At 47.9% G+C, this 16,173-nt stretch overlaps 2 protein-coding genes across 2 annotated transcripts; both read right to left on the reverse strand.

Annotated features, from left to right (window-relative positions):
* Positions 1-955: 955 nt before the first annotated feature.
* LOC137809350 (uncharacterized) lies at positions 956-1,519 on the reverse strand. The gene has a single exon (XM_068610474.1). It carries the CDS (start codon positions 1,517-1,519, stop codon positions 956-958), a length of 564 nt encoding a protein of 187 aa, XP_068466575.1.
* An 11,536-nt stretch (positions 1,520-13,055) lies between these two features.
* Positions 13,056-15,017, reverse strand: LOC137809351 (uncharacterized). The gene has a single exon (XM_068610476.1). It carries the CDS (start codon positions 15,015-15,017, stop codon positions 13,056-13,058), a length of 1,962 nt encoding a protein of 653 aa, XP_068466577.1.
* Between the last annotated feature and the right edge of the window lie 1,156 nt (positions 15,018-16,173).

The following is a 16,173-nucleotide window of genomic DNA, read 5'->3' on the forward strand; positions in this document are numbered from 1 at the left end:
GAACTTGGCAATGGAGTTGCTGATCGTATGGTAGTAGCGTTGGAGGAGGGGCACCCTCACCTCGAATTCGCCTTTGTCTTAACTGACTACCAACTAGGAGTCGCTTTTACATGTGACCCGCCCTGAAATTATGGGCTAAATTGAGGTCGACAAGGATGACATCATATTTGGCCTGGTTGGTTGTTACTTTGAAGGCAAACTGTAGTGCTTGCTCAATCAGCAGGTCGCCCGGTCCTTCAAGAACGACACATGCGCGCACGAGATTTTGTTGGATGATCCATCAACATGTAGCGTCCATGTCGTAGGGGCATCAGGCTGTGGTGGCAACTCTGCTGAGAAGTCCGCCAAACAGTGGGATTTGACGGCACCTCTCGGTTCGTAACGAATGTCAAATTCTTAGAGTTTGACCGACCATCCTATCATTCGACCTGCAAGATCGGATTTAGCCAGTATTTTATATATGGGATAATTAGTCTTTACCGTAATGACGTGATTTTGAAAGTATGACTGCATCCTCCTCCCTGTTAGGACTAGTGCTAATGTCACCTTTTTTATCATCTGGTATCTTACTTCGGTCGCGTGGAGCGTGCGGCTGACAAGGTACATTGTGTGTTCTTCATTGTTAATGTCTTGTACGAGGGCGACGCTGACCGCCTCTTCTGATACAGCCACGTAGACCACAATTCGCAGATCAGGTCTTGGCTTTTGAATGACGATTGGTGATGACAAAAACTTCTTGAGCTGGGTGAAGATGTTTTCACATGCCTCGTTCCAGCTGAACTATGCAGTTTTGCGAAGTATTTGTGCCATGGGTCTCATGCGTTCAGGCGGGGGACGAACCTAGACAATGCAGTCAACCGACCGAGTAGCTCGTCCTTTGCTTCTAGTCTCGGCTCGACCTCTCTTGGATCGAGGTCGACCATGGCGACCGTGTGCTCGGCCGGCTGCACATGTCTTAGGGGAGACCTTCCTCGTCCAAGCATTTTGCGCTTGGGTGAGTAACTGTTGGTGACCTTCTACTGAGTGGCTCCATTCGCAGGCTTTCTACATAACACTCTCTTGCTATCTTTTGATCCACGTGAATGGTTAAAATGTCACCCGACAAAGAGGGGAACTTCATTGCGAGGTGTAGGTTGGAGACAATCGCCCCAAGCTTGTTAAGGGATGACCATCCGAGAAGGATATTATACGAGGTATTGGCCTCAATAACCAAATACCTTATCCTTAGGGTTTTGCTGGCCTTGTTGAGGCCGAAGGTGGTGTACAACTCGATGTATCCTTTTGTTCCAACTCGCCCTCCAGAGAAGCCGACCACGTGATCGTCGTAAGGCATCATTTCCTCTATTGGAATCCTCATGGCATTTAAGGTCTTCCAGTGGAGGATGTCAACCGAGCTTACCTTATCTACCAGGGTCTTCATGATGGTGAAGTTATCCATGTCGATCGATATCACCATTAGATCATCTTGGGAGGGGTCTACCCCTTTGAAGTCATCGTCTGTAAATGTTATGGGTGACATCCTTTGTTGAACCAAGTGGTGTTCAAGCTTTGAAGAATCCAAACCCTTTGAAGGATGTTGAAGGCTTGGCTGTGCTTGCTGTTGTTGAGCTGTCTTAGATAGGATCTGGGGTAGATTGTTTATGTAATCCACTCTTGATTGAATCCAAAGCATAAGTAGTCTCAATCTTTTTAAAAGAAAAGTGTTTTTCAAACTAAGTGAAAAACAATCGATTGTTTTGTCGAAACAACCGATTGTTTTATATTTAGGTGTTTTTAGAAAAGGTTGAAAACAGTTTTTCAAATGGTTGAGTTGTTAAAACTAAAACAACCGATTGATTCGTGGAAACAACCGACTGTTTGTTTTGGCACCATAACAGAAAAGTTGTTTTAAGCTTTGACTGAGCTTTAAATGTTTTAACTGATTACACTCCAGTCTTTAATGCTTTGACCAATCTTTTAAATGTAATGAATAAGTTTGTTAAGATTTGATAACAAACAATATCTTTGAATATATTCAAAAAACCAGATTTGAGTAATAAGATTTTAACACAAGTTTTGAGTTTTTCAAAGAGTTGAGATTGCTTAGAGATTGAGATTGATCAAAGAGTGTGAGATAGGATTTCTGCTTGTATTGATTTCAGATTTTCTTCTGTAACAAATGTAATTCTTGTATTTGTTGAACAAGTTTCTTCTGTGTGTTTGCTGAGAAGTGTTGTGTGTTCTTGAGGGAATCAAGATCAGCATTCTTAGTGTTGGTGTGTTGGCCAAGAGAAGTGTGTGTCTTGAGGGGATCAAGCTCACTTTCTTGGTTGTGGTGTAAGTGATCTAGGTTTGATTGCTTAGTGGAATTCCTCAGTGGTTTCTGAGAAGACTCGATGTAGCTATGAGTTTAGATTGAACCAGTATAAACATCTGTGTGCATTCTCTCTATCCTTAACTCTTTAAATTCAATTTTGATATTTGTATACTGGTATAAACAACCGATTGTTTCTGCGAAACAACCGATTGTTTTTATGGTGCTGTGCTTTTAGCTTTGTGTTTTGGCAAACTGAATTCTTTATCAACTGAATCTGGAAGAAAGTTCATTCAAGGCTTAAAATTTTTTGAAATCTCTTTTTAAACCATTCACCCCCCTCTAGTTTAAAGCCACATTCTAACAATTGGCATCAAGAGCTTGGTTCTTGAAAGTTATTCAAGTTGATCCACAAATCTTTTTTCTATGGCTGGAAAACAATCTTTTGAGGAAGGTGCTTCAATCTACAAACCACCTTTATTTTGTGGATTGAATTACAAGTATTGGGAAGCCAAAATGAAAATCTTTGTGGAATCTATTGATCAAGGAATTTGGGATTCAATTGAGAATGGTCCTTACATTCCAAAGTTTAAAAAGAATGATTATTTCATTACAAAACCTTGGTCTCAATGGACTAATGATGAATGTAAAATGGCCAAGCTTGATTGTTCTGCTCAAAACATAATAGCTTCTGCATTTGATACTAATGAGTTTTTCAGGGTATTAAAATGCAAAACTGCTAAAGAGATATGGGACACACTCAAGGTTGTTCATAGAAACAATGAACCAAAGGAGGCAAGGTCAAAGAGTCAAGTAAGAAGGAAAAGAAGGCAAAACAAGAAAAGCCTCAACCTCTGCTTCATGGCCAGAAAGGAAGATGACTCAAATAGTGTAAGTTCATCTAACTCATCAAACTCTGAAAATTATGGTCAATTGCTTCAAGCCTTTCAAGAAACGCATGAAGAAGCCAACCGATTGGCCCTCTTGAACAATCGGTTAAAAGAAAAGAATAGCTGGCTTGAAAACAGAGTCAAATCACAGGAAGAGGAATTAGAAAATTCAAACACAGATTTTGAAAACCTTGTAATTATTTACACAAACTCCTCTTGCATGTGTGATGCTCTAGTTTGTGAAAATTGCGAAAATCTTGAAGAGAAGGTCCACTATCTTGTTAAAACTGTGGATAATCTTTCAAAAGGCCAATCCAACTTTGAGAATGTCTTGGCATCTCAAAACTGTGTTTTTGGAAAAGTTGGATTGGGTTTTAACCCACAAAACAAACAAGATAGATTTTCAAAATCATTTTCGAAAATGCCAGAAAAACAATCGATTGGACCATCGAAACAACCGATTGTTACATAGTTCTATTGCATGAAAAGAGGCCATTCTGTGAGGTTTTGTAAAATTAGAAAATATGATGTTCCTAGGGGCTTTATTGAGTGGATTCCTAAGTGCAGTAAAGGTTCTATTGATAAGTGTAAACCAAATGGACCCACATTCATAACGGGACCAAATCTTTGTACTTGAAAATCTTCTTTGTAGGAAATCTTAAAGGAGAGCAAACAACAATGGTACTTGGACAGTGGATGCTCCAAGCACATGACAGGGGACAAATCAAAGTTCCTGAGCATCTCCTTTAAGCAAGAAAATTATGTCACCTATGGAGATAACAACAAGGGAAGGAGTCTTGGGAAAGGATCCATAGGAGACAAAGACATCTTGGTCATCCATGATGTGCTCTATGTAGAAGGTCTAAAGCACAATCTACTGAGCATTAGCCAACTATGTGACAAGGGATATTAAGTGATGTTCAAATCAAACACATGTGAAATTTGTCTACCCAACACCAAAGAGGTAATGTTGGTAGGTAAAAGAGTCAATAATGTGCATCTTCTAGATATCTCTTCACCATGTTCTATTGGATGTCTTCTATCCAAGCAAGATGAATCTTGGCTTTGGCATAGAAGAATTGCTCATATTCACATGAATCACTTGAACAAGCTAATTTCAAGGGATCTTGTGATTGGGCTACCAAAGCTCAAGTTTGAGAAGGATCACATTTGTGAAGCTTGCCAAAAAGGGAAACAAGTGAAAAGCTCTTTTAAAATAAAAAAATGTTGTTTCCTCTTTAAAACCCCTTGAGCTACTTCACATGGATCTATTTGGTCCCTCAAGAACTATGAGCCTTGGTGGAAATTATTATGCTCTTGTTATTGTTGATGACTTTTCCAGGTTCACTTGGACTCTTTTCTTGGAATCAAAGAGTGATGCCTTTGCTGCATTCAAGAAGCTAGAAAGAAGGCTGCAAAACACAAAGAACTACAACATAGGCTCAATTAGAAGTGATCATGGAGGAGAATTTCAAAATGAGAAGTTTAGTAAGTTCTATGAGAAGATGGGGATCCTGCACAATTTCTCTGCACCAAGAACTCCACAACAGAATGGTGTGGTAGAGAGGAAGAACAGGTCTCTTGAAGAGCTAGCAAGGACAATGCTTAGTGAATCATCTCTTCCTAAGTACTTTTGGACGGATGCAGTGAGCACTTTGTGTTATGTGATGAAAGATTGTTCATTAGGCCTATACTAAAGAAGACTCCATATGAACTCTTCAATGGAAGGAATCCTAACATCAACCATCTCAGAGTTTTTGGGTGCAGTTGCTTCGTTCTCAACAATGAAAAAGAAAACTTGAGAAAGTTTGATGAGAAAGCGGATCTTGGCATCTTCATAGGGTATTCTCTCACAAGTCATGCATACAGAATCTACAACAAGAGGTTGATGGCTGTAGAAGAATCAGTTCACGTTGTCTTATCCAAATTCCGAAGACCAGTGTTGAAGAAGATGAATAGAGCATCAGTTTGGAGAAGCTGGAAATTTGTGCAGAAAAACAACCGGTTGATTCGCAGAAACAACCGATTGAAATTCTGCAACATTGTGAGCTGCCTAAAGAGTGGAGGATTCCTAGAGATCTGTCAATGAAAAACATCATAGGGCAAATAAAGGAAGGTGTTTCCACACGTAGCTCCATCTCAAACTTCTGCAGGCACATAACTTTCGTCTCTCAAATTGAGTCAAAGTCAATTGATGAAGCTCTCAAGGATGAGAAATGGGTTGAAGCTATGCATGAGGAGTTGAATCAGTTTGCAAGGAATGAGGTATGGTTTCTTGTCCCTTGAACTGATGAAATGAACATTATTGGTTCGAAATGGGTTTTCAGGAACAAGGTAGATGAAGATGGCATGATCACAAGGAACAAAGCAAGGCTAGTTGCCAAGGGCTACAATCAAGAGGAGGGCATAGATTATGGTGAAACCTTTGCTCTTGTTGTTAGATTGGAGGATGTGAGGCTGCTGCTGGCATTTGCTTGTATGAGTGGTTTCAAACTCTTCCAAATCGATGTCAAGAGTGTCTTCTTAAATGGCTACATCAATGAGGAAGTTTATGTGGATCAACCACCGGGCTTTGAAGATCATAAACATCCCAACCATGTCTTCAAGTTGAAGAAAGCTTTGTATGGACTGAAGCAAACTCCAAGGCAGTGGTATGAGAGGCTTAGCAACTTTCTGCTATTTCATGGTTATGAAAGGAGAATGGTAGACAAGACTCTCTTCATCAAAAAGTCAAATTCAGAAATAATTCTTGTGCAAATCTATGTTGATGACATCATCTTTGGTGCTACACAAGATAGGTTGTGTGAAGAATTTCTGGCTGCAATGAAAGGTGAGTTTGAAATGTCTATGATGGAAAAATAGTCTTTCTTTCTTTGATTGCAGGTTAAGCAAACAAAGGATGAGATCTTTCTATGTCAATCAAAATATTGCAAAGAGATTCTCAAGAAATTTGAAATGGAGAGTTGCAAAGAAGCAAGCACTCCAATGCCATCAAGCTGCTACATGGATGTTGATTCTGCTGGAAAGAGTGTAGATCAAACCAAATATAAAGGATTAATTGGCTCCTTGCTATATCTAACACCTAGTAGGCTGGACATCATGTTTGCGGTGTGTCTATGTGTTAGATATCAAACAAATCCTAAAGAGTCACACTTCAAAGCTGCAAAAAGAATTCTGAAATTGTTCTCGAACTAGGTTGGGGACTGGGAGAACTATTGTCTTCAAATTTCACTCGGTCGGTCGTATCTTACTTCCTCCTTCGGTTCTTCTCGCTGGATGACTCCTCAGGCGGGTGGGGTACCTGCAGATGGCACTCCAACGCTCAAGTCAGTGGGGTATCGTATTCGGCTGGCTAGAATATTGTAGATAAATGGCGTACCTTCTTCCTTGGAATGCGTGATATTTATATTACCTTGATGGGCCCTCGCTGTTGGGCCGGATTCGGAGGTTGTTTAGCGATTAGGGCTGGATTAGGCCGTTCCTTAACCGTGGGTTAGCCTTTGCTAATTGGGTCAACGGTTTGACTTGAGCACCTTATGCCGGTCGGCCACATATGACACGTGGTCGACCTCATACCTAAGTATGGTCTTGACGCATGGGTTGACCGGGTCAGTAGACCGGTCGGCCATCTCGGTACAGTTGCCTCCCAGGCTCGAGAGGTGGTACAACCGAAGAGTCTGAAGAGTGGGCCTCGGGCGGATTGTGTAATGATGAATGAAGTGATGTTTGGGGGCGTCTGAGCGATTGACATGACGCGCATTAATGAGGGGTTTTTCTGGGCGCGAAGCGATGCGAACCGTTGGATCAAACGAATCCAACGGTTGGGGTTCTTGTGACGTTTGGGATTCCGAGGCCCTCCTGGGCTATAAATAGGGGCTAGGAATAGTAGCGTTCCACGCGTTATCTTTGCTTGAGCTCCGACACCTCGAATCAATCTGACTGCCCTTTGTTGCTTTCCTCGTTCGTTCTCAAGGTTAGTCATGTCTGCTCTTGCCGAGTCTCCCCCTGCTTGCTCGTCTTCTTCTTCGTCTTCTTCCTCCTCTTCTTCTTCTTCTTCTTCTTCTGGCCAGGCTTCCCCGGTCAAGGATGTGGAGAGGGTCTCTTCTCCAGGCTTGGTGAGGGAAGACGCTGGTAATGCGTCGGATCGTTCAGCCCCTTTTGAGGGGCCGCGACCCAATGTGGGGCCGGCCTGGGTAGATCCCCGGGTATGTGAGGTGTCGTCCTCTTTTCTTACCGACGCTTCTGTTGCCGAATTTTTGGATGAGGTTCCTGTTTTGAAGGCTTCAACCGAGGAATCTCTGTTGGCGTTCGGCCCTTACTCTTTAGGAGATCGTGTGTATAGGGAGCGGTCATCTACCGCGCCCCCCTTTTTCTTCATGTATGGTTGTCTTTTTGCGGACCTGTATGTCTCTCTCCCCTTTGATGCCTTTACGACCGGGGTTCTGAAGGAGCTGAACGTGGCTCCGACTCAGCTTCATCCCAACTCGTGGGCGTCGATGCAAGCGTTTCGCATTGTTTGTCGGACGTTTGGGTTGCGCCCTCTTCCCTCCTGTTTTCTTCATTTTTATTCATCGTACCCGGCCAAGCTTGCCAGTTGACAATCACTGGTCAGCCGGGCGGGTAGCGTGTTGTTTAAGCCCTTCACGGCCTCTTATAAGAACTTCAAGGAGAAGTTCTTTAAAGTGTACGTGGAGCCGGCCGGGACATGTTATTTTTTTGACGAGGTTGGCCGGTCTCGTTTCCCTCTTTTTTGGTCGAGGAGTCCGACGAAGATAACGGATTGGCCGAGGCCGGCGCATCCGAGCGAGCATGAGCGGCTCGTTTTTGCTTTATTTGATAGTCTCCCCAGGAAGCTCCCCGCACGACCGCTCATGTCGCTGTACAATGCGACCGATCCTGCACTTAGTCTTGTTATTTTCTGCGCTTTGTTCTGACTGACCGTTCTTTGTTTGGTTTGTAGAAATCGCAAAGAGAGAGATCCCCCAAGTTGTTGGGATGTTGCACTCGTTCAAGAACAAGCTGAACGAGAAGAGGGGGGCCACCAGTGCTAGGCCCCGGGCGGAGGAGGGTGGCCCCTCCAAGAAGCGTGGCCGCGAGGGCGGTAATATTGCCCGAACCGTTCGGGCGGCGGGTCAGATGCCCACTCCCCCTCCAGCACGGTCCGCTAGGCCGACTCCCCCCTACTGACGATTTCAACCGCCCAATTCCGACGGGGGTGGCGGTGCCTTTGGCCTCATCGAGTGGATCGACGCTCGCGCTGATTGGAGAAGACCGGTTCTTCTCAAGGGCAGTGAGCTTCAAACTGCCCTCCAACATCGAGGGGGAGATCCGGTCGGTCCCCGATGACGACCTCCTGGACGGCGGCATCGAGATGATCTGCCGGGGTCTATATTTGGCCCGCCGGGGTGCGGAAGCTCGGAGGAGCCGAGTCGAGGACATATCGCGCCTCGAGCACGATCTCCAGGAGGCCGGGCACAACCTAAAGCAGGTCGTGGAGGCCAACACAACTTAGGAAAAGAAGTTGCGTGCGCAAGCGGCCGAGCTGGAGCTGCGTCAGAATAGGTTGGCCGAGCTGGAGAAGGCCGACGCCGACAAAGCTGCGGAGGTTATTCTCCTTCGCAAGGCATTGGAGGCGGCCGACCGTCGGGCCACCTTAAGGGAGGAGGAAGCTGCGGGCGGCGGAGGCTGAAGTTTTGAAGACCATGGAGGACACCATGGTGCTCATTGGTCAGAGCTTCGATCTTGCCGTCCGGCAGGCCGAGGTGCTGTATGGCAGTCCACCTCCTTCTGGTCAATTCGACCAAGACATGGAAGTTGTGGATGGCCGTTTGGTCCCTGCAGCGGCCGGTCCTCCTCCTGTTGAAGAAGTTGAAGCTGATCCCTCTAATGAGGTGTTGAATATCGTAGATTAGGCGGTCAGCTTTAATTTTGGACCCTTGGGGCCGGGGTGTGGCCCTCACCTATCTTCGTTTAATACAAGTTTCTTTTGTTTCTGCATTTTCTTGTGCGAACGAGCCTTTATGAGCCGAATGGGTTGGAATGGTTAAACTTAAATCGTAAAATTGACAAAGTAAAAATAACTAGCGACCGGTTGGTAGATGAAATCGATTGAGTAACTTGTGATAAGTAAAATCAACCACGTGATTGTAACGGACTTTGGTAAGTCGGCCGTCCTTTAGCGAATTCGATTGTTTAGTTTAGGCGAACTTGTGCCGATCGTTGTGCATGCCGGTTAGGCCTCGGGGGGCATGCCGGTTAAGGCTACGTCCTGGCCGAATGGGTTCGGGAGGGTATGCCGATTAAGGCTACATCCTGGCCGAGTGGGTTCGGGAGGGTATGCCGATTAAGGCTACATCTTGGCCGAAATGAGTACGGGTTCGGGAGGGTATGCCGGTTGAGGCTACATCCTGGCCGAACCGTGCGTGTGACGGGAGGGTATGTCGGTTAGGGCTACATCCTGGCCGAATCATTTGTGTCGTTTGCTGTATACACTTATGTACGAAACGCCTCGTTAAAACCTCTCCGACCGATGGATCGGCCGGGCGAGGAAAGAGTGCGTATATTTTATTCATGTTTTTAGCTGAAATAAAACTTTAGGTGCGTGGCATTCCACGTCCTAGGTGTTCCAAGTGATAGGCTCCCCCTTCTCCCACTTCTCGGATTCGGAACGGTCCCTCCCAATTTGATGAGAACTTGCCGTCCGACTTCCTAGCGTTGTTGCGCATTCTTCAGACGAGGTCACCTTGTTGAAAGCTTCTGGGCTGGACTTTTGAGTTGTATCTCCTTGCCGCTCGGAGCTTGCATGCCGCTTCTCGTATCTTGCTTTTATCTCGAAGCTCATTCAAGAGGTTGAGGCCGACCGCCAGACTTTCCTTGTTGAGGGATAAGTCGAAGAGTTGGCGTCGGATGGATGGCTCCCCGACTTCTACTGGTATCATGGCCTCGGTGCCGTACGTGAGGCTGTAAGGGGTTTCTTGTGTGGTGGATTGTGGGGTGCAGCGGTATGCCCATAAGACCTCGGGCAGCTCCTCCGTCCACCTTCCCTTGGCAGTGCCGAGCCTCTTCCTTAGCTCGTTCAACAGAACCTTGTTGGCCGCTTCAGCTTGTCCGTTCGTCTGTGGGTGCTCAACGGAGCTTGTGAGGGATTTGATGTCGAGGTCGTCGTAGAAAGTCATGAGGCCTTGATCGATGAACTGTTGGCCGTTATCGGACACTATCGAATGTGGTATGCCGAACCGGCATACTATGTTTTTCCACACGAAGTTTTGGACGTTTCGGGCGGTGATTGTGGCTAGTGGTTCGGCCTCGATCCACTTGGTGAAGTAATCTACCGCGACCAGCAGATGCTTTGTCTGGCCTTTGCCTGGTGAGAATGGGTCGATGATGTCCATTCCCCACATGGCGAACGACCAGGGTGATGTCATGCTGTGCAGTTCTTCTGGTTTTCGGTGGTGGAGGGGGCCAAACTCTTGGCATTTTTGGCATTTCTTAACGTAGTCAGCGCTGTCTCTGTGGACGGTCGGCCAATAATACCCTGCGCGGATTATTTTGGCTACCATCGTTCGAGCTCCGGAGTGGCTTCCGCATGCCCCTTCGTGGATTTCTTGCAGCACGTATTGGGATTGTTCCTTGGTGAGGCACTTTAGGAGTGGCGTTGAGTACCCCCTTCGGTATAGGTTCTGGCCGATCATGGTGTACCTGGCGCATTGCCGTCTGATGTTCTTCTCTTCCCCCGGTTGGCATATCCCGTGCTCCAAGTACTGAGTGATTGGGGTCATCCATGTGTGGGTCTCGGTGATTGTCATGCACTCGGCGTCACCTACACTTGGTTGTGCTAGTCGCACCTGGACGACCGATCGGTGGTGGCTTTGTTTTTTCGTAGATGCCAGGCGAGAGAGTGCATCGGCACGTTCGTTTTCCTCCCGTGGTATGTGTTGGACCGCCACCGTGTCGAATTTGGTCATGACGTTACGGACGGTGTGGTAATATCGTTGGAGGAGGGGCTCCTTGACTTCGAATTCTCCTTTGATTTGACCGACGACCAACTGGGAGTCGCTCTTGCATGCAACCTCCCGCGCACCTAGGTCATTTGCTAAGTTGAGGCCGACCAGTATGGCCTCGTATTCTGCTTGGTTGTTTGTTGCTTTGAAGGAGAACTGGAGGGCTTGCTCAATCAGCAAGTCCCCAGGCCCTTCGAGGACGACCCCGGCTCCGCAGGTCGTTTTGTTGGAGGAGCCGTCCACGTAGAGGACCCATTTGGCTGAGGTCTCTGTGTTCCTGGGGAGCTCGGCTGCGAAATCCGCCAGGCATTGGGATTTAATGGCACCCCTTAGTTCGTACTTGATGTCGAACTCCGAAAGCTCGACCGACCACCCTATCATTCGTCCTGCAAGATCGGGTTTAGACAAGATTTTGTATATGGGATAGTTGGTCCTTACCTTGATTTCGTGGTTCTGGAAGTATGGGCGCATTCTCCTTGCTGTCAGCACCAGGGCTAGTGCCACCTTCTCTATCATTTGGTACCTGGTCTCGGCTGCATGGAGCGTCCGGCTGACAAAGTACACCGGGTGTTCTTCATGGTCCACCTCTTGGACGAGGGCGGCGCTGACCGCTTCCTCTGATACCGCTAGGTAGACCACTATAGGTAGGTCTAGGCGGGGCTTTTGGATGACGGCCGGCGAGGACAGGAATTCTTTGAGCTGACCGAAGATTTGCTCGCACTCCTCGTTCCAGCTAAATTTCGACGTTTTGCGAAGCATTGTGGCTATCGGCCTGATCCGTTCGGCGAGGCGGGGTACGAATTTGGAGAGTGCTGTCAATCGGCCGAGCAGGTGTTGAATTTCTTTCAAGTTTTTCGGGCTTCTCATCTCCGTTATGGCCTTGCAGTTGTCGGGGTTCGCTTCGATTCCTCTGTGGGTCAGCATAAAGCCGAGGAATTTGCCTTCTTCAACGTCGAACGCGCATTTCTCGGGGTTAAGGCGCATGTTGACCCTTCTTAAGGCGTCGAAGACTTCTTGTAGGTCTTTGATGTGCTGGCCGCACGAGTCGGACTTCACCACGATATCGTCCACGTACACCTCTACGCTTCGGCCGATCATCCCTTTGAAAATCTTGTCCATGAGTCTTTGGTAGGTAGCCCCGGCATTCTTCAGGCCGAACGGCATTACCTTGTAGAAGTAGTTTGCACCGTCCGTTGTGAAAGTCGTTTTACCTCTATCGCTGTGGTGCATGCTGATTTGGTTGTAGCCGGAGTAGGCGTCTAAAAAACTCAATATCTTGTGGCCGGCCGCTCCGTCTACGAGCCGGTCGATGTTGGGAAGGGGATATGAGTCCTTGGGGCACGCCTTGTTGAGGTCTTTATAGTCTACGCACATCCGCCATTTGCCGCTTGACTTTTTAACCATCACGACGTTGGCCAGCCAAGTGCAGTATCGTGCCTCGGCTATGAAGCCGGCTTTCAAGAGCTTCTCGGCCTCACTTCTGGCGGCCAGCCGCTTGTCCTCTCCATGGTTCCTTTTCTTTTGCGCAACCGGATGGGCTTCTTTATATACCAAGAGGCGATGGGTGATGATGTCCGGGTGGACTCCTGGTACATCGGTCGTCGTCCAGGTAAAGAGGTCTACGTTCCTTTTGAGGGTTTGGTGAACGAAGTCCGCATCGGCGGCGGCCATTGCCGTGCCTATGCTCGTATACCGATCCTCCCCGTCGAGTTCGGCTTGACGTAGCTCGTCCTTGGCTTCAAGTCTTGGCTCGACTTCCCTGGGATCCAAATCTGCCATGGTGATGCCCTTCTTTGGTTGGGGTGAGTGCCGGCGGGGGCTTCTTCCTCGGCCGGCTATCTTTCGCTTGGGCGAACGGCTGCCGCTGGACCCCTATTGTGTGGGCTCGACTCGCAGGCTTTCGGCGTAGCACTCTTGAGCGACCTTTTGATCTACATGTATGGTCAAAATGTCGCCTGAGAGGGAAGGGAACTTCATTGCTAGGTGGGGTATGGAGACGATCTCTCCAAGCTTGTTAAGGGACGACCTGCCGAGGAGGATGTTGTAGGACGTGTTGGCGTTTATGACCAGGTATCTGATCTTGAGGGTTTTGCTGGCCCCTTTCAGGCCGAACGTTGTGTACAACTCTATGTAACCCCTCGTCCTTACGCGCTCCCCTGAGAAGCCGACCACGTGGTCGTTGTAGGGCATCATTTCCTCTTCCAGTATTCTCATGGCTCTGAAGGTCTTCCAGTACAATATGTTGACCGAGCTCCCTTGATCCACGGGGGTCTTTTTGATCGTGAAGTTATCGATATCAACCGATATCACCATGGGGTCGTCCTGGGTCGGGTCTATCCCCTTGAAATCTTCGTCTGTGAAAGTGATTGGTGGCATTCTTGGTCGGGCGGAGACGAGATTTACTTGGTGGACGACGCGAAGGTGTTTCTTGCGTGCGCTGTTGGTACTGCCTCCGCCACCGAACCCCCCGGCTATGGTGTTAATCACCTCTCGGCCCCTGCGAGTGTCGGTTTGTGGGGGGTCGTCTCTTCGTCCCCGTCGGTCTCCCCGCCTGTCACCCTCTCGCAGACCTGGGGTGGTTCGGTCTCTTCTCCTAGCCGTTTGTTCCTTGCACGGGGAGCGACGTGTTTCCCGGGTCCCACGCACGAAGCGTCTGAGGTGCCCGGCTTGGATAAGTTCCTCGATTTTGTCCTTAAGGGCTTGGCACTCTTCGGTAGAGTGGCCGGTATTCTTATGGTACCGGCATCTTTTGTTGCGGTCGGCATTTTCTGGGCTCAAGGCCCTTCGGGGCGGTGGTATTAGCTCGGCGCTCAGGGCCTCTTGCAAAATTTTGCTCCTCTCCGCGTTCAAAGGTGTGTAGCGGGAGAAGCGGGGTCCGCGATTGTCCCTTTTCTGGTCCCGACCGGTTCGGGACCTTCCTTGCCGCTTCCTATCCTCTTTCTTTTCCCCGCTTTCCTCGGCTCGGGCGTTGTTCCTGAATTCACGAAGTTCCTCTAGCTGCATGAATTTCGCCGCTCGTCGTCTAAGGTCGTCGAGGTTGGTAGCAGGCTGCATGCACAGGCTGTCGGCAAATGGGCCGGGTTTGAGGGCGGTCAGCATGTGATGTATCGCCACCTCAGGGCTGAGGTTTCGAATGCTCATAGCGGTCTTGCTGAATCGGTCGATGAACGTTCTGAGGGACTCCCCCCTCTCCTGACGAATGCCGACTAAGGTTATAGATGTCAGATGATGGGGGCGGCTTGTTGTGAACTGGATGTCGAACTTTGCTATCAGGGTTTCGAAGCAGTCTATAGAGTGTGCCGGGAGCTTGGTGAACCAGCTCAGAGCGCTACCTTTTAGAGAGGTTGGAAAGACTCGGCAGAGTACTGCGTCGTCCGTGGTGTACAGGCTCATGTGAGTTGTGTATGCGTCCACGTGCTCATCTGGGTCGGTCGTCCCATCATACTGATCCCTGTTGAAGCCTTTCCACTTGTCTGGTAAGGGGGTTTCCATGACACGGTCGGTGAAGGGATGGCGTCGGTCCGCCGGAGCGGTAGTGTTGATTGTCTTGCTGGGATGGGACTCTCCATCCATTTCCAGAGTGAAGTCGTTCTTGGTGTCTTTCTCGGCCTGCATGCCGGCCCCGGTGGCGTGGGACCTACCGGCCTGATTGGTCACGGTGAGGGACGGCACCCCCTCGACCAGTCTCTTCATCCGCTTGTTCTCTTCTTGGAGGTTTTTTATTTCCTCCTCATTCTTCTTAGCGGCTTCCTCGTGTGCCTTCTTCATCTCTGCTAGTTCCCTTTGAAGGGCCATCATCATTGCTGTTTGGTCTGCTTCGGTCATGCTTGCCATGCTGCGGGTTGATACCATCTACTGTTGTGGTTTCTGCTGGCTCTCCTCGGCCCCACGGTGGGCGTCAATTGTTCTCGAACTAGGTTGGGGACTGGGAGAACTATTGTCTTCAGATGTCACTCGGTCGGTCGTATCTTACTTCCTCCTTCGGTTCTTCTCGCTGGATGACTCCTCAGGCGGGTGGGGTACCTGCAGATGGCACTCCAACGCTCAAGTCAGTGGGGTATCGTATTCGGCTGGCTAGAATACTGTAGATAAATGACGTACCTTCTTCCTTGGAATGCGTGATATTTATATTACCTTGATGGGCCCTCGCTGTTGGGCCGGATTAGGGGGTTGTTTAGCGATTAGGGTTGTTTAGCGATTAGGCCGTTCCTTAACCGTGGGTTAGCCTTTGCTAATTGGGTCAACGGTTTGACTTGAGCACCTTATGTCGGTCGGCCACATATGACACGTGGTCGACCTCATACCTTAAAGTATGGTCTTGACGCATGGGTTGACCGGGTCAGTAGACCGGTCGGCCATCCCGGTATAGAAATATCTCAAAGGAACATCATTTGTTGGGTTATGGTATCTTTCTCACTCTCCAATTTATGGTTATTCAGATTCTGACTTTGCAGGTTGCAAGCTAGATAGGAATAGCACAAGTGGGACTTGTCATCTCCTTGGCTCAAGTCTAATCTCATGGCATAGCAAGAAGCAAGCATGTGTTGCTCTCTCTCTACTGCTGAGGTTGAATATATAGCTGCTGGTAGCTGCTGTGCACAGATTCTATGGCTCAAACAACAACTTGCAGACTTTGGATTAAAGATCAGCAAAGTTCCTTTGATGTGTGATAACACAAGTGCCATCAATCTTACCAAAAATCAGATTCAACACTCAAGGACCAAACATATTGAGATAAGACATCATTTTATGAGGAATCATGTAAATAATGAAAACTGTGAAGTGAAGTTTGTGGAGACCAAACTGCAGTTAGCTAACATCTTCACTAAACCACTACTAAAAGAGAGGTTCTTTTTCCTAAGAAATGAGTTAGGTATTCTTGATCTCAATAATCTCTCCTAAATCTGTTTTGTTACTGTTAAAGTCTATTTGTGAAGACAAATAGGGGGAGAATTAATTGGTCTTGTGAATCCTTATCTGAAACTGTTTA

This window comes from Phaseolus vulgaris, chromosome 2 (genome assembly GCF_000499845.2).
Source record: "Phaseolus vulgaris cultivar G19833 chromosome 2, P. vulgaris v2.0, whole genome shotgun sequence".
Classification (NCBI taxonomy): domain Eukaryota; kingdom Viridiplantae; phylum Streptophyta; class Magnoliopsida; order Fabales; family Fabaceae; genus Phaseolus; species Phaseolus vulgaris.